The 17,591-nt window shown below is 35.3% G+C and overlaps 1 protein-coding gene across 1 annotated transcript in view; it reads left to right on the top strand.

Annotated features, from left to right (window-relative positions):
• DNAH3 (dynein axonemal heavy chain 3) overlaps positions 1 to 17,591 on the top strand; it is a 58,775-nt gene that overhangs the window by 5,853 nt on the left and 35,331 nt on the right. Inside the window, exons 4-26 of the mRNA XM_063414781.1 lie at positions 48 to 252; positions 629 to 662; positions 1,158 to 1,338; positions 1,847 to 2,036; positions 2,540 to 2,735; positions 3,769 to 3,894; positions 4,591 to 4,786; positions 6,044 to 6,223; positions 6,604 to 6,740; positions 6,892 to 6,997; positions 7,536 to 7,714; positions 8,015 to 8,199; positions 9,515 to 9,638; positions 10,206 to 10,362; positions 12,106 to 12,250; positions 12,531 to 12,742; positions 13,003 to 13,088; positions 13,510 to 13,624; positions 14,137 to 14,253; positions 14,421 to 14,600; positions 15,703 to 15,839; positions 16,498 to 16,699; positions 17,268 to 17,360. Coding sequence (XP_063270851.1) covers positions 48 to 252; positions 629 to 662; positions 1,158 to 1,338; positions 1,847 to 2,036; positions 2,540 to 2,735; positions 3,769 to 3,894; positions 4,591 to 4,786; positions 6,044 to 6,223; positions 6,604 to 6,740; positions 6,892 to 6,997; positions 7,536 to 7,714; positions 8,015 to 8,199; positions 9,515 to 9,638; positions 10,206 to 10,362; positions 12,106 to 12,250; positions 12,531 to 12,742; positions 13,003 to 13,088; positions 13,510 to 13,624; positions 14,137 to 14,253; positions 14,421 to 14,600; positions 15,703 to 15,839; positions 16,498 to 16,699; positions 17,268 to 17,360 — 3,483 coding nt within the window. The remainder of the gene's footprint in view (positions 1 to 47; positions 253 to 628; positions 663 to 1,157; positions 1,339 to 1,846; positions 2,037 to 2,539; positions 2,736 to 3,768; positions 3,895 to 4,590; positions 4,787 to 6,043; positions 6,224 to 6,603; positions 6,741 to 6,891; positions 6,998 to 7,535; positions 7,715 to 8,014; positions 8,200 to 9,514; positions 9,639 to 10,205; positions 10,363 to 12,105; positions 12,251 to 12,530; positions 12,743 to 13,002; positions 13,089 to 13,509; positions 13,625 to 14,136; positions 14,254 to 14,420; positions 14,601 to 15,702; positions 15,840 to 16,497; positions 16,700 to 17,267; positions 17,361 to 17,591) is intronic.

Below are 17,591 nucleotides of genomic sequence, written 5' to 3'. Positions count from 1 at the left end.
AATTACTGTGTTATGTAAAACTTTTGCTTTTGTTTTTCCAATTTCAGCTTCTCCTTCAGAAAAGCCGTTACCCTCCTTTGATGCAGGAGACATCATGGACTTTGGCAGCTCCATTTAAAGAACAGCATGTCTACAGAAACCCAAGTGACTCCATAGCTAATAACTACACTCTTACTGCACAGGATTTAAAATTGAAAAATATGAAAAAAACTAAGTCCTTTTCAATGATAGACATATCAAAGACTTTAAAGTGTATCCATATTTGAATGTGTTTGTAAGTTTAGGCTTGCTTGTTCCATGCATTGCTATCTCTAATTCTTTATCAGCTAAAGCATCATCCCTGGAAAACATCACTTATCCCTAATAAACACTTACAAGCTTCTCACCTCAGAGTTAGTACAGACAAATTTGCCAATGCATGCGTAACTTCAATAAATGAAAGGCCAATTTCAGATTTACTAGTTAGGTTAATTCCTCCAAATAATCACATGCAGTTCTTCTCTGTGACATTTTTTTTTCTTATTTCATTATGTGATTAATTATCTTAGCTCTGTTTTTCACCATGATGAAACAGTATCTTATTTGAAAAACATGCCTGTATGTGATTTTTCTTAACTGATATTTAAAGCTACAAGGAAAAAGCGACGATGGAGTTCTGACAGGTAATGTACTGTAATGTTATAAAAATTCAGATTATTCCAGTAAGTCTGGTTTGAGTTGTGATTTAATATTTCTTTTTATTGAGTGCTGTGTTAAGCATCCAAGCATGAAATGTTAAGTCCCTACAAAAAATGTATGTGCATCAAGACTGGCTTTTGTGTCACAAGACTTTAGTTAGATTGTCACATGAAAATACATGGAGATCCTGGACAACCTAATTAACTGTCTTAGTAGATGTGATTCAGATAGAACTGCTTGTAAAATGCTGCCTGAGTGATACTGGGCTGTTGTAAGGTTTCCATGATTGTATTCTTTATGTTAAAGTAGTATATTGTATTATGCAATTTAATGAGAGGTTTTTTATTGAACAATTGAAATACTTCCATAGGTCATACTTGTTCTCGGTGTAGCACAAATGGTTTATATAATCCTTGACATCTGTCCTTAAGCATTACTGCTTCTTTATTCACTAATCTTGTATTCTTTTTTTCCAAAAGTACTTTGTTAAAGGGTTTTAATCGCATTTCACTGAGTGTACCTGCTCACACACCAGAACTGCATGTCATGAACTATACAGACAACCAGACACTGACCCCAGAGGAACAATTTGCTCTCATGGATTTACATGAGAAGAAGAAAAGTAAACAAGAAAAGCTACCTTCAGTTGATGATATAGAGGTATTTATATGATTTCTTTTGAAGGTGAAAGTAGCAGCAGTAATCATCTGCAAGACTTCTAGAAACTGTTGACTAAAAGATAGCTGAGAAAAGCAGGCAGTACATGAAGATTAGGAGATATACTCAGTATAGCAAACTGCTAGTAAATATTGTCAACTCCTTTTTCATTTGTTTGTAGCTAACTGATTTTTTGTTGTAAAGGGCTTGCAAGTTAAGTATCTTCCCAAATTCATAACCTCTCGTGTTGTTCTCTAGTACTTTTTTGATCAATAATTTAACGTGCTGAACTGAGTTCTAGTAGTCTGTGTGCTTGCATCAACACAGGTGGAAGTACTTCAAAGATGTCAGTGCTTTAAAAGAAACATAGATAGATAGCCCAAATCCATTATATTCAAACACCTTTCAACTACAGAAAAAGCTCAAGTGATAGAAAAGCTAAAATACTCTGTAGTAATTAATTATCTGCCACAAAATTCATACAATAAGCGTAATCTTTTCAACTTTTCAGCGGTACTGTCACTACATATATAATGGAATACCAGAAGACATGCTGGCACCTCAGGATAAAGAAATGGTGAATAAAATTTTAAAAAAAATTCCAACTCACAGTCTTCCTAGCCCAGAGCTGAAGAGACTCCTGGCATGTTTAAAAGAAGAGATTACGGCAGACTACTATATTGGCCTCAGGAAAGCCATTGGTAAGAATCACAGTCTCTGAGCAGTTCCAAGTATGTAGACATTTGCTGTACTTAGAAAGCAAATCTCCATTCTATTCTTAGCATCCATGGAGAATTCCTTTGGGATCAGTAGAACTACAGCAGATCTCTCAGAGAAAATAACCTGTGATCATGCTATATAGCATTCCAATTTCAACAAGTATCTATTTATGAAACCTTACATCCCGTCAGGCAGAGAGATAGAATGAAAAGTTGTTTCTCCTGCCTCCATTTTTAGAATAATGACAAATTCTCTCTTTCTCTTTTTTTCTTTTTAATTTTTTGCTGATATAATTTTAGAGTCAAATTTGTAATTTGGTTATTGTGCTGTATTTTATGCTAAAAGTCTACAAATAACTGTATGACTGTGTTAGTTTTAAATGTGCAGAATTCTACAGTTTCCTGAACTATGAAGATATAGGGGCTTTGAATGAAGGTTTTGGCTATACATGCAGTCTAACCATGATATATATGATTTGTTCTAGTTGATTATGTCTTGTTGGATCCAGCTGAGAGGACGAGACTCTCCATTCAAAGCACCCCACGCCCTTTCCCCAGGAGAGTTATCTGTGCACCAGTCCCATGGCACAACTCTTATAAAGAAGCTAAAAGCTGGAATGAAAGCAATCTGTTCATAGTGAATTCACTGATGCCCACTTTGCAAGAGCTCTGGCTTTCTCAGTAAGATGTCTTGTTCATAGGATCTTAATGAAATTTAGCATGTTTTTACTTAATGATTTGGTTAGAGAGTGCATCTGCTGAATTCTCTACATATGCTACAGAGATCTTGGGGAGCCACTAGATACAAAGTGGCAAAATATGTTTGTTTTCTAAATAATTCTTTTTTCTGAGCCTCTAAGAATTTCTGCATAAAATGATTCTTTTCTGCAATTGCTCAGTGAACATGTGTTACATGCTGTGAAAAGATCATCCCCTTTGTTAAAAGGTGCTATGCCTAAATTTAAATAACAAATGTATTTATTATTTTAATAAAATTAAATTTTATTAATTATTTGTTAAATTTTAATTTATTGTAACAAAATTAATAATTTAAAATGAAAATTATAATTTTAAATTTTAATAAGTAAAGATTCAGTGCTCAAGTAAATGACTTTAGAATTCTCATGCTGATTGCTGATTTGAACAAAATTAACTCTTAAAACTGAATACCTTTCAAATGCTTGTCGTTGAAATTTGCCCTGGGGACATTTGAAAATTGAGTTTTGTAATCTTAGGGAGTTAAATATGGTAATTAGTAATTCTGAGAGCTGTTTTTGTATTTAAGAAACATTTGCAGGAATTTAAGCTTGTATGTTACAGACTGTGATATGCCATGCTGCTGAAATTTCTTTTTTTCTCCATAGAGTAGTCAGGATAGCTATTTATTAATAGGGAATAGAAGCAGTAGGTGTCATTCTGTATGTTCTTCAATACACTAATGAGTCTAGGAAAAGGACAATGCAATTTTAGCAAACAATTAAGAGTTTTCAATGCAACAAGTACAACAAAAAGTTGTGAAACCCTTTATGTTTGTCGATAGAAAATCCCAATCAGAAATCCACTTGTTCACCAGCTTAGCGATGGAGTCATATTTATAAATGAAATTACCCTTGTAGTGTTTATAATACACTTGAGGCCTTCTTGACCGTATTTCATGGATTTTTTTTTTTTAACAGTATTCCACAAGGGTGTGCTCTGTGTTTCCCTTCCCCAGGTACAGCCACGTGCGGTTTGTTCGCACTGCAGAGGTGCTCTGCGGAGCTCTGCCGCTGCTGCCTGCTGACTTGGAGGACATCATTCAGAGGCACTGTGGGGAGGCTCGTGATATCCTTCAGAACAAGTCAGTGTAGCTGTACATAAACAGAATATCCCAGGGGCTGTCTTAGGTGGGGGCCCATTTTTAAAGCAGATCTTAGACTGAGATGTCACAAGTCCCAGCCACGAGGCTGCTAAAACAAAGGGGTGAAGAGCCCTCAGAGGAATAAACATCAGGATACTTTCTGAACCTTTGGCTAGTACAAGAATAAATGGTAATAAACTATGAAGAAATGGACTCTGGAATTCAGAAGGTTTCTAACCATGAGAGAAGTGGAATCTATATCTGTAAAAATGATGATGGAAAATATTTTTTTTTTGTTACAGATATCAGTCAATTTAAGAAAGAGAATATGTGAGATACATGATAGAATGCATTCTGCTGCCTGATACCTTCCAAACTTGTTTCTCATTTAATGCTAATAACTGAATATTGTTTCATAATCAGTAAAACAATATAATTTACTATTGTTTTGTCTATTACTATTAATTTAAACTAATCATAGTGGTCCATTATAACAAGCATCCTTCGCTTTAAAACTCAGGTTTCCTCTAAGTCCTGGGAGGTATAGTTTTGTTTGATATCTAATTATCAATTCTATTCTAGCCCTTTGGATTTTACTCATTCTTTGGGTAATTTCTGAGTGTAGGTTTCATTGCAAGGAGCAAAATAAGAATAACAAGCCTTTAAAAACTTTATCTCTATATTATTTCATTGTAGATGGATCCCAACTTGTGCATCTATTTTCATTGGTCAGAGAAATATGTGGCTTCATTTTGCTCCTCAAAAGGCCTCTGATTCCTCTAAGAAAGTTGAAGGCTTTTTTAATTCTGTGGCAGCTCTAATGTCATTACAATTACGTGAGATGGTTGTTAATTCCTTAGAAGATCTTCTTGCATTTTTCATGATCCACAAGGTATGTGCTGTCAGGTATATGTATAGTTTTCTGTCTTACATGGAGATAATTCATATAGCTGTAAAATATAGTGCTCTTTGAAGGCTAAAATATTCCAAGTGGCTCTTGCCTCCATAAAAAATGGCTGTGCCTTCAAAGACTTGTGAATACTCAGTGGATTTTTTGCACAGTCTAGAACTGCTGACTTGAATGATCAGTTGACAGGTCTAGGGTTACAAGTAACAGTTAATAGCAGATTTCAGCTCAGTTTTGAGTGTGAGTGTGCATTTCTTTTGGTTGTTTATTTTTAGTTTAATTTTTTTTGGTCTTAACCAGTTACAGTATTCCTCTGAAAGCACAGAAATAATCCCCTTTGAAGACAAAAGTGTGCTCAGTCGTGTAATCCTTTGCAGAGGTGATTTTTGTGTGTGGTGTCCTGCCTATACCCAGTGGTTGCCCTGTATTATTTCAAGTAATGCACAGAATTATAACAATAACCATTACACTGTAGGAGATTTTATCACTGTTTTGGCCACCATAAAGTTGCCTCTTGGATGAAAGGAGTTTTTTAAATATAGGATCACCCAGGACCTACCTTGACAAGACAAAATGAATAAAAGTGGTGGGTTACACACTGCATTGCAGAGGATCAATTAAATCAATCACTTGGTGCAATTTACTGTCAGACCTTGCACTAAGCCTTGCCACTAAGCTTTGCATCTGGATGATGATTGCATTGCTGATAGCTAGGTTTTTAATTTTTTCTTCAGTTTTGTCTTGTGGATTGGTTTTGGTGGGCTCTTTTATTTGTTTTGTTGCTTGTTTTGTTCTTTTACAACTTATTATAACATCTACATTATGAAACTGGTGATGGATAAGGACTTCACTAATATAAAGGCAATTTGGGGGTAGTGCAGTTCTTACTGACTCTACAATTAAAGGCAGTTCAAACGAGTTTCTAGAATTTATTTCTGATTGATATTATAAATTACTATTTTTTTAGAAATTTTATTTTGTATGATAATTAGTACTTTATTTATGTTACTTAAAAGAAAAGGCAATTAGGCTTAAATCCAGTTTCTTAATTCTAGCTATTGTAGATTCATTTAGGAGTCACCACCATACGATCTTGTTTGAAACATCAGGTTTTGTATAAATATCAGGGAAGATGATCCCACTGGTGTTGTGTAGTAAGGATTTTTGGGGAGTTTGAACAGTTTAAAGATTTTTATTCCTATAGCTCACTTGTTGTGTCAATTTTTCCTTCTTTCCCCTAAGGATGGAAATGATTTTAAAGAACCATATCAAGGAGTGCAGTTCTTCCTGTCTCAGATACTCACAGTCAAACTCTGTGTGAAAGAACCTGATATTGTCTTTGAGCCACCTTTGGGAGCATGTTGGGATTTAATCTGTCACTGCTTCCACAAGATCCTGCAGAGTGCTGAGGAACTCCCAAAGGTACTGGATAAGTTATAGCTGCATACAAAATACAATATTAGTAAAAACTATAATACAATATAAAAAGTTACAAATGAGGCCGAAGACTGAAAAATAGAAGATAAAGATGAGGACTGGGGATATGAACTGTGCAAACCTTTTGGTTATAGATGATGTTTTTCAGATTAAAGTTATATTGAAGCAGTGATTTGATTTTCATATGGTTTTTACAAGCAAACTATGTGAATAACCAAGTTTTAATTATGTATCAGAGCCTTTTCACATTGCACTGTTTTTACCAAACCATGATTTTTTAAATTGGTGGGTTAATGAGTAATAGAATACCTTTTTTTTTTTGCTATTCTGTGTCTTGTTACAGTATTTGTAATTATTTCCTTCAGGTGGAGAAACTTCTATTTCCAAAATTACAAAGAAGTGATCTCACTCTTAATACAGTCAAACCACATGAGTCATTGTTTTTAGAGTATATAAACAAACTTGAAAAGATCTTTGAAAGCAACACACTTGGTCCAAAGAAGTAAGTTCTGGCTGGTAACTCCATTCCAAACCCTCAGTTTCATAACTCTGTCCATTTGACTAAATAGACAGTTTCAGTGTATTTGTTTCTTTTTATAGAGAAACTTTGCATCAGAAACTTATGTTTATTTTTGTGGTCTTCTGTGTTTAAGGTATTTAAATGTGTACCAGAAGTTCAGTGGTCTGTTGAACAACAGTTCACGGCAAGATGTGACAAACTTTTTGGAGAAAAATCCTTCTTTAGATGCTTTAACTGAGGTAATATGTTCTTGACAACTGCAGCATGTTCATACAGCTGCTAAAACATCACACATGACTTATTGCCTAAAGAACAAATCACTTATTTTACCCTTGGGAATACTAGGTAGTGCTCAATTTACATAGCCCCCTACTGTAGGGCTGCTGTGCAAATGTAGGAGGAGGTTTCTTTATAACCTTCTGTGAGTTTTGTTCTTTCTTAGCAGAGTATTTGGTCAATCTGCAGCTTGCTTGTCTTTTGAATGTCTTGTCCTCAGTCATCCCTGTCTACTCTTCTCTTTGTATCCCTGAGTTAGCACGTGGTTAAATGCCTCCTTAGGCAGCTGGGGGTCTTCCCTGCTATGGCAAATTACTGTGCAAAGCTTTCAGCCCTGGTATCTGTGGATAAGAGCAGGTGTCTGGAAAGATCAAAATGAGTTTTCCGTCTTCTGTTTGGAATAATTAATCCAATTTGTTGGATGGAAACTATTATTTGTGTCAGATTTTTCAGCTATAGGCTTTTAGGAAAAATAACAGATGTATTATATTCTGGTTTTAGAAGATTGACAGCTTCACAGAACTGAAAAGAGAGGTTGCTTCTATGGATGTCACTATTCCTCTGGCCATGTTCTGTCTGGATGCTTTACAGCTGAATGAGGAACTCTGCAATCGGATCCAAAGTCTCAAAGACACATTGATTGGATTTGAAGTGATGGAAAACAGACAGTTAAATCAAAGGTACCTGTTGTTTGCATGGATGGTTCTTGCTGGCTGCCTGGATCAATGGTATATATCTGTGGATGAAATACCTTTATTCATCTGCTGTGTTTTTTAGTTCTGACCAGACAAGTGCAAGAAGGGCAGCCTGGCTGAATGGGGTGCTTTGGCTAGAACTCACAGAAAAAACAAACAAACAAAAAGAGTTCAATGTATGAAGAAATTTAATATTTTTGTTTCAAAGACAGAGTCATTTTATTAGATCATGCCTCTCTCTTCATTTATAATCCCAGTGATATGTCTATTCTCTTTTTGTTGAAGAATTTGTGAGGAGTTTAACTTCATTGCAAAGAGAATGAGTGAGATGCCTGAGAGCACTGAACAATTAATTGAATATGAAGCATTCCTAAAGAAATCCAGTGAAGTTACTGTTGTTAAACTGAACAAGGAGATCAACAAAGCAGCATGCAGACTGCAATTCCTCATGGACTATGCTTATCTCTCTGGTATGTCTAACTACAGAATATAAAATTTCCATGTGAGTATATTTATATATAGATAATGGGCTCTACATGCCTAAATGTTGCATATTCTAGGGTGTTAATGGAAGGTTCCAAAAGAGACAGAAAGGAAATAAAAAGAGTTCAATAGAGGCCAAAATGTACCAGTACAGCAAGGTATGGTAGAGGAATGGCTCACAGCAAAGACAGAGCTTTTTAATGTGTTTTAGGTGTTATCAGGTCTATGGTATATAATCTGGCCAAATGATGTTACATCTCTATGTCATTAAATGAAAATTCTCCAGATAAAAGCCATCCAAAAAGCCACGTGCCAAAGGCTCTATGACAGCATGCAGAAAGTGTTAGAACTTGCATCTCTGCACCTGAGAATTAGATCAGAATAGGCCTTTAGTTGTTTTGCTGTCATGGTTTGGTGTTCTTAGTTAAAAGGCTGTTCTCTAAGACTGAAGATACATCTGCAGAAGTTACTTTTAGTTTGCATTTTTATTCAAAGCAAAAATGTAATTCACAGATGCAATCTGTTACTTGCTGCATCTAAAAAGGAAGGGCAGTTAAATGAATGCAAACCTATTTTAGTATCAGGACAATACTGTTTCCTTAAGCAGAACACACTCTTGGCTCAGACAGTGGTAGAAATAACAAGGATATGTCATGTTTATTAGACTTCATTTATGATAAAAATTAGGATGCCTATGGAAGCCAGGACAACTTTCTGTTACATTTTGGACTGGAGTGTTTGCAATTGCAGGATTTCATAATTACATTTTCTCTGTAGCTGGGTTTATAAGCACGTGTCCTACATTAGTTATAATTATCTAAATGCACTGGACAAAGAGGCAAATATGAAGATTGAGATGTGTGCTCATCCTGTAGTTGGGATGCTCTAGCTTTTGTGAATAATTCAGCATTTACAGATTGAGGACTAGAAATGGTTTAAACATTTATCCATCTGATGTAGGTAAAATATGTATTTAGTTAGAAGTGTTCTCTGTGGGTATGGTTGAATGGAATTGATATTCAGGAATAACTGTTCTTACTAACTGTCTCTGCCTGAATAACATCTTATTTAGAGAATTTTACATTCTTAACTTGATTTTACTTGAGTTTTGCTGTCAATCAGACTTGTTTCTGGGAAGAGTTTCTTTGCAGTAAAGATAATCCAGCCACCAGTTTCTTTGCTTATTCCTAAACATATTTTAACTATTTTGCTTGTTAGTTGCATTCTGTTATATAATAACCATTCTATTAAATCATTGGTTAAAAGGTATTTTCTTAAAGGTGGCTGTATTTTTTGTTTTAGATGATGACATCAACCTGAACAGCAGAGTTTTCCATTGGGTTAATGATATTAAAAAAGTATTTAAAAGCAGTAAAAATATGTTGGCTGACAGAAGGAGTCAGGTTGAGAGGGCATTGATGGAAAGGTATGGTGTTAAGTAATTTTTTTCCCACTGGGTATTTTTAGAGAAAAGGAAAATCTCAGTATGAGTAGAAGAGAGATAATTTCAAAGAAGGAAAACTTAGAAGGAACCTGAGAAAGTAAGGAATAAATCTAGCTTGTAGTATTATGGAGATTTCTGAAAAATACTATTGATGAGGGTGGATTTGAGTATCCCTATACTTAAATAGATCTGAAAGGAGGATTGGTCCAGATTATTGCTAATTTTATGTTGTTACATTGATTAGTATGGCAGCACACATAGTTTTGTTACATTGTTTTTTCACTCTTCCTTTATTTGCTCCAGGTAGTAGAGGCAGCAGATGTAAGTGAAGTAAATTAACTGTGAGGTTTGAAAATGAGCCTTAAATTCTAATCCTGTGAATGGCATAGTATTGATAGAAGTGATTGGTGAGCTTTCACTGGTATCTATGTTTACACCAGTATTGAGATCAGATTTCATGTGACAGTGCCTGTTGTGATTAATAAAATAATTGAAACCTGAAAAAGAATGAAACACAACATCATATTACCTTAGCTGTCTTTATCTTAGGTGTTCTCAGTTTAAGGAAACTCTCGAAGATTATTATAAAGAAGTAGAAAGCTACAAAAAGCGGGGGGATATCGTGACTGCGGAAGAATTGAGGAGGAATGTTCAGAATTTCAAAGTGTTGAATAAGAATATAGATAATGCACTAGCAGAATTTGAGGTTAGTATTTATTAATTGAGTATGGAGTGGGTTACAGTGTGCTGGATGAGCAAAAGTTTGGTTCTTGCCGTGATTTTCTTTATAAGGTTCTGGCCATATATTGATAAGATGGATTTAAAATTTCCAAATTCACACAAAGATGTGGCAAATACCTTCTTGTGCCTCTGTGCTTATTTGTCCCGACTACTGAGTTGAAGAGCAAATTTTGGGGAAAAAAAATCAAGGATTTTTTAAAACTCAAATACTGAATTTCACTGTTTCCAAGCAGTCAGTAGTACCAAGATGCTATCCACAGAAAACAATTCTGAGAGTTGGCAGAGGCAGAATGTAAGGGAGCTGGCATTTTCCCTGAATCATGGTTTGTGCAGGAGCTGTGTTTTCAGTCCCTCTGCTTATTCTCTAATTAAACCCAAATGTTTTTCAACTGTTTGTATCATTTCCATTTAATGCTGATAGGCATTAAATATACATTTTAACACATAACAGGAATTTCAAATGCTAAGAAACAAACTGAAGACCAAGATTTTTAGATTCTATTCAGGGCTCTCCATCCAATTTACTCTATCATCCTAAGTTGAACAGTTTGTCTTAGCTGTGACTCTGTTGGGATATGAGAAGGGTTGTCTTTGAGAGCTCTCACAGGCATTGGGAGGCTTAATTAATCTTCTAGATCACAGTAAGACAATGAGATTTCTCCATATATGGAGCCATAAGGGTCAAGATTCTAATTAAGTCCCACTCAAAAGAAAAAATGGAATCAATTAAATGAATTTAGAATTTAAATAAATTGGTAGTCCTACACATCAACACTATTAATCTGATTTAAAGGCATCTAGTATATTTAATTAGTGTGAGTTAACATCATTGATATGCTCTTACAGGTAGATCAGAACAACTAGTTAAGCCTAAGTTTAATACATGATCACAACGAGAGGTGTATCCACACAATTTAAATGACATGACAATTAGCTCAGTGAATACATGAATTTAAATATTATCTCGAAATATGAATCTTCATATTTTTTCTGCCTGCAGCTCATATTGAATGATTACAGGTTTTATGAAAGGCCTATTGGTATTATAAAAGCACAGACTCAGGACTCAATCTGAATTCAGTGTGTGCATTTCAGACAGCATTTCTTGGTGTTTCACTGCCCTACCTGTAAAATGAAGAAGACAACACTTTTTAAAAATCTAAATCTTTGTACATTAGTTCTTATAGTAAAATCTTTTGGACAAAGACAATGTCTTACCATGAATAAACACAGCAATTAACACCTGTTTTGGTGGCAGCTCCCAGATAATTCTGGGAAAATTCACAAGTTTAAAAAAAATCCTACAAGGATGTTTAACTGAGGAGCTTACATTCAGATTTCACAGTGGATTGGAAACTTGTGAGCCTTGTTTTCACTGAATTCCATGGTACATTTTCTTACTATAAAATGGATTTGGATTTTTAGATTTATTTGAATAGTAAAAGATACCCACAAATGCTGAGTTAACCATTGGACTTGATCTTAGAGTGGCTGAGGTTGGAAAAGACCTCTATGATTCCATGAAAAGACCAGGAGAATTTTCAAGAGCATTGTTACCTTATGCAGCTAAAGTCCACAGGCCTCTATCAACAGATCTGTCTGGCTTTAGGACATGTAAAATAATTGTGTTCAGTATTGTATGTTTAAAAGTTTAAACAACAAAAGGAATTTTGATGGCAATAATATACTTTTCTTTTTCCCTTTAAAGCGTATTAATTATGAAGAAGATTTGCTTGGGCGGGACAAGACTCAATTTCCTCTCTTGCAAACCATAATTGCAGCCAAAGAACCCTTTGAGCAGCTTTGGGTAACAGCATATACTTTCCATACCAAATCTGAGGCATGGATGAATGGTGAGGCTTTGATGTTCATTTGATGAAACGTGTTATTTGCAATTAGTTAAGCAGAAACTGAGAGGGTTATTTAGTCATGAGAAAATAATTTCAAGGAATAAATGCTGTTAAGCAGTGTGGAATAGAGTTACTGACTTGGATTTTGCATTAAGATAATTTTTTGTAATACAATTGATTTTCAGCTAGAGGACAATGATTAAAAATAGCTGTAATTAAACCACCCTGGGAATGTCCTTGTGCTGATGTGCCTGCTGTGCTTTTTTTATGCTGTTGTATTCAGGATCTCTTCAGCAATTGAATGCTGATGAAATTAATGAAGAGATTGAAAATATGTGGAGGACCATGTACAAGCTCAGTAAGAGCTTCCCAGATGTGCCTGTGCCCAGGCGCATGGCAGAAACCATGAAATTCAAGCTTGATAAATTTAAACAGCATCTCCCTGTCCTGTCAGTTGCCTGCAACCGTGGAATGAAGGAGAGACACTGGGAGCAGGTACTTTAAACTCTGCTTTAACTGTGGAAATATTCTGCCACAGAAACTGAAAGTCCAATATCTTTTATCCCATGACATGATAGATCTGGTTTTGAAATTTGTAACACCACAGGCAGAAGCTTCTTTTAATTAATCATGTATGTCAGAAAAGCAAATTAGGGGGTTGCACTAATACTTCATTAGAATTTGTTGCTTGCTGTTTGAAAGTGTTTTACAAAAATGCATCTTGATGATAGATTTATTCCTTACTTTATTTTCAGATTAGTGAAATTGTAGGATGTGAGGTCAAACCGGATAAAAACCTTAAATACATGTTGGACTGTGGACTCTCAAAATTTATTGAACAGTAAGAAGTTTTAATCTAGTCTCATTTCTTAGACATTGTATTTCATAGCTCAGATACCAAATATTAGATCTTTTGGGGGTTTTTGTGCTGTTAGAACATGCTGTAAAATCAGCTGTTTATCAAGGTGTGAACTGTCAGTTTTTCTTGTAGCACAGAGGCATAAAAATCCAACTGTATTTCTAAATCACTTAATTTGCTCATTCAGAATTTTCTGTCTGTATTTGTTTTCCAATTAATATCAATATCTCTAACTTGGTGAGGCTGAAAGTGGAAAAATATTCCTTGAAGAAAGAGTCTATGATATTATTAACAAATTATTATGAAAGGTATTCTGATATGCAACTCTACCTACAACTGCTTTTTTTTTGCTCTTCAGCTATGTTACAAAAACATTTTAAAGATATGTTTAATTCCAATTTAGAATAGAACCTGTTGGAACAGCTGCAAGTAAGGAGTATTCCTTAGAGAAATCAATAGAGAAAATGAAATCGGAGTGGGTCAATGTGTACTTTGGTTTGGTGAAGTACAGGGATACTGTAAGTAAACACCAAATCTATCTATCTATCTATCTATCTATAAAAAGAATTACCTTGATTCTGAATACCAATTGATAAATATTAAAGAGATGTTGCTGCTGATTCATTGTGGCCCGATGGAAAATCTTATCTTAGCCCATGGCTGGGCAAATGTCTCCATTATTATAACCCTTTCTATGTGGACTTTAGTATTGGGACAGCTTGTGATCTCACATACTCATCCCAACAAATCTGTAAGCCTGAGAACCTCCTCAGTATTGTATGGAAGGCTGGACAGCAGCAAAATTTTAACTTGCCCAGAAGAAACAAGAATCACAGTGCAAAAGATTGAGTCAGAAGGCCCCAGCTTCCTATCACAAAACAATCTGTCTCTGCACCTTTGAGACAGAGGTGTACGGAGGAGATTCCATTTGATATCTTCACATCACAGAGAAGGGGGAAATGGGAAGCTGAATGAGTGGTGAAATAAAGTGACTGCCATTTTGACTTACCAAAATGTGATGTGTTTACAGGACATCAACATCCTGTCGTCAGTGGATGACATCCAGCTTTTGCTGGATGATCACATTGTTAAGACTCAGACAGTGTGTGGCTCTCCCTTCGTCAAACCTATAGAAGCTGAATGTGTGGTAAGGAAAAGCCATTTTGACTGAGCTTGCATGTCTCATAGTAAGCTTTCCCCAAGTGCTTCAAGGTATTTTGACATGTTAGAGAGTTGTTAACTAGGAACTCGTTCATATTTTTTGATTTTTTTCATGTTGTAATTTTGCTTAACTACTAAATGTGCTCTTTGCAGGCTTGGAGAGATAAGCTGATTTTAATGCAAGATATTATAGATAGCTGGTTAAAATGTCAGGCAACATGGTTGTATTTGGAACCAATTTTTAGTTCAGAAGATATTATAGCTCAAATGCCTGAAGAGGGCAGAAAGTTTAAGATTGTGGATTCCTATTGGAAAAACATCATGACAGAAGTGGTAAGTCCTAACATTTCATAAATTGTGCATTTTTATGTACATCTGGTAACATGATTATTAATATCATGTGCATACACTGTTCATTTCTGCAGTTGGGTATTTGTGTTGATGGAGTGGAAAATCCTTTACTAAAGTCCAACAAATTGTAGTCTTGCAGTAAAATTGTAGATTACATCATTATTGTATTGAGATTTCTGTAAAGGCTGCGTGTTGAAGGGTGAATTATAGCTTAAGGAACACGAATTCTAAATTTTCTAGCTTTCTTATGGCTAAATGGTCAGAATTAAGTAGAAAGATGAATGATTTGTGCTTTCAGGATCTGCTTACAACTTCAGTGACAAGGTACAAAACCTGGTCTGGATACATTGAGAGTTTTCATTAGCCTTACAGGGTGTACACACTTCTGCAGCAACTAAGTGGACTTTTTTTCATATGATTGTTCTCTAATATGTGACAGCATGGTTATTCAAAAATTTAGTGAACATGGACTGTCATGGTAGCATGTCAGGTTAAGATAATGAGGATAGGAAGTGCAATTTGCTAACCTGTTCAATTCCCTGTAAACAAGGAGTTGAGTAAGAGGCCAGACAGTGGTGATGTGAGCTGAGATGTTTGTCCAAAATGCTGGGAGTGTGTGGTTGTGTGATAAAGGTGTTGAAATAATCCCTGTAACTAAATAGGAGCTGAGACCTGTCCAACAGCTCAGACTTTGTGAATGAGGAGACCTGTACTGAAACAGAACCCTCTGAAGAGGAGTGTTGTCAGAAAGAGAGAACAGGGAATAATTGTAGTGTGCTGTGTCTCTGATAGAACTTACTTGGGAGTGGAAAAGAATGTAGCAAGCTCAGGACACAGGAGCAAGTGCCAAAGATCTTATTTGTTGATATTGCCTTCATTGATGTCTATAAAGTTCAAGTTGGTAACACTGACAATCTGAAAAGCAAAACTATCAAATAATGCAAACATATTTCATGAAAGCACACTACAGAGAAGAATTACAGCCTTTTAGCCTCCTGCAGTATATATTATTGATGCTAACAATTTTAATGTAAAAATTATTGCAATTTTTAGCAATTTCTGTTATGTGTTTGTTTTTACAAAGGTGAAAGACACAAAGGTACTTGTAGCAACTGAACAACCCAAGATGTTAGACAGACTTCAAGAAGCAAATTTGCTTTTAGAGGACATTCAAAAGGGGCTGAATAATTACTTGGAATCGAAACGACTATTTTTCCCAAGGTAAATTAACTAAACAGGCCTAAATTAGAAATGAGAAGCCATAAGCTCTTTCAAACCATTTCAACTGAACTTAAAAGTCTCATTTCATAAACATATGTGGGACACAGTCACATGCAGCAAAAAATGAAGAACTGTTCTCATCTCTAGACATAACTCATTTTCCTCGGTTGTGAAATGCCAGAACAGGTGGGGATGGGGAGGCACAATCTGTGTATCACATTGTAAACTTGGATTGGGAAAGGCATTATTACTTACAGGTATTTTTGAAGGAGCTTGCTGCCTTCCCATGGCTGATCTGCAATTATGTCCCTGCCCCACCCTCTTTAGGGGTGTGTGAGCTGTGGGAGCTGTACATGATCACGAGGAGCAGGAGGATTCAGGGTTTTTACAGGGTACTTAAAGGCTGCCTGGAGCCATCTGGTCTTTCCTGCCTGAGTTTGAGAACCCTTATTCTTCCATTGCAAAAGATGGTCACATTGAAATTCTGAAAAAACAGATGTGATGAGTTTTATAACGTTAAAAATTGCGTAAGGAAAGTGATTTGAGATAATAATTTCCTCTCTGATACACTAGTATCTTAAGCAACAATATCCAATTGTATGAGCAGATTATTAATGGCAATTTTCATGACTGGAAAGTAATTGCATTTTTCTGGCAGATTCTTTTTCCTGTCTAATGATGAGCTGCTTGAAATACTGTCTGAAACAAAGGATCCACTTCGAGTACAACCACATTTGAAGAAGTGTTTTGAAGGAATTGCTAAACTGGAGTTCACAGAAGATCTGGAGATCATAGGCATGATCAGTTCAGAGAAAGAAGTAGTTCCTTTCATAGATAAAATCTATCCAATGAAAGCAAATGTAATTTTTTTAAAATTTTACTATATGAAATTAGATAAATGCATAATACATTGCAAAAAGTGCATGTTTTTGAGGAAATTAGGTTTAAACTATTTAGGATCACATCATGAAAGTAGTTTAGGAAGTGAGAGTGCAGACTGGTATTCTAGAATAAAAAGGATTTCCTACAAAAAGGAGTGAGGCATACCGATTTTGGGGTAAATTCCTCTGAAAGATGGGGCATGTTGTAAGTTACAGATGCTCTTTTCCCTTAATCCTGCAGGATGCCCTGGGTTAAAATGGGAAAATGGGCAGGCTTAGCTGATCATACAATCTGTGTTTTTTGTTTATGCTTATATGAAACATATCCAGCTATTTCTTTATCTGGGTTGTCTTTAGAGTTATCTTAATATACCTGCCTTCAGTTAGTGTAAACTACAGTATTACCAATCAGATTTTGGATAATTTCAACCTTTATTCCTTATTTTATAACCATATTTAAGCTTAACACGGCTCAAATAATTTGTCATTGAAGAAGAATACAAGCAGGAAATGTGTACTGACTCTTAACTGTTTTTCTTTCTTGAAGGGCATGGTAGAAAAATGGCTTTTGCAAGTAGAAGAAATGATGTTGGCCAGTGTAAGACAAGTTCTTCAAGACAGCATAAAAGGATATAGCCAGGTAATTATTCCTGAACGATGGTATAAGTTAGATTTCTCAAATATACCTTGATAGGTTGCTCAAACTCTAGGAAAACATGTTTGAAGCTAAGTGGAATCCAGCTCTTCTTGTTCAATATTACTAATCTGAAGTTTTAATTCTGAAGTTTCATGAAGAAAAAGTATCAAAGCTTTGGATGATGATTCTCATTTATTTGCAGCATGAGACAAAAGACATTTGAGGAAATTTGAG

Source organism: Prinia subflava, chromosome 17 (genome assembly GCF_021018805.1).
Source record: "Prinia subflava isolate CZ2003 ecotype Zambia chromosome 17, Cam_Psub_1.2, whole genome shotgun sequence".
Classification (NCBI taxonomy): domain Eukaryota; kingdom Metazoa; phylum Chordata; class Aves; order Passeriformes; family Cisticolidae; genus Prinia; species Prinia subflava.
Note: the sequence above shows the minus strand (reverse complement) of the source record. Positions and strands in the feature narration are given on the sequence as shown.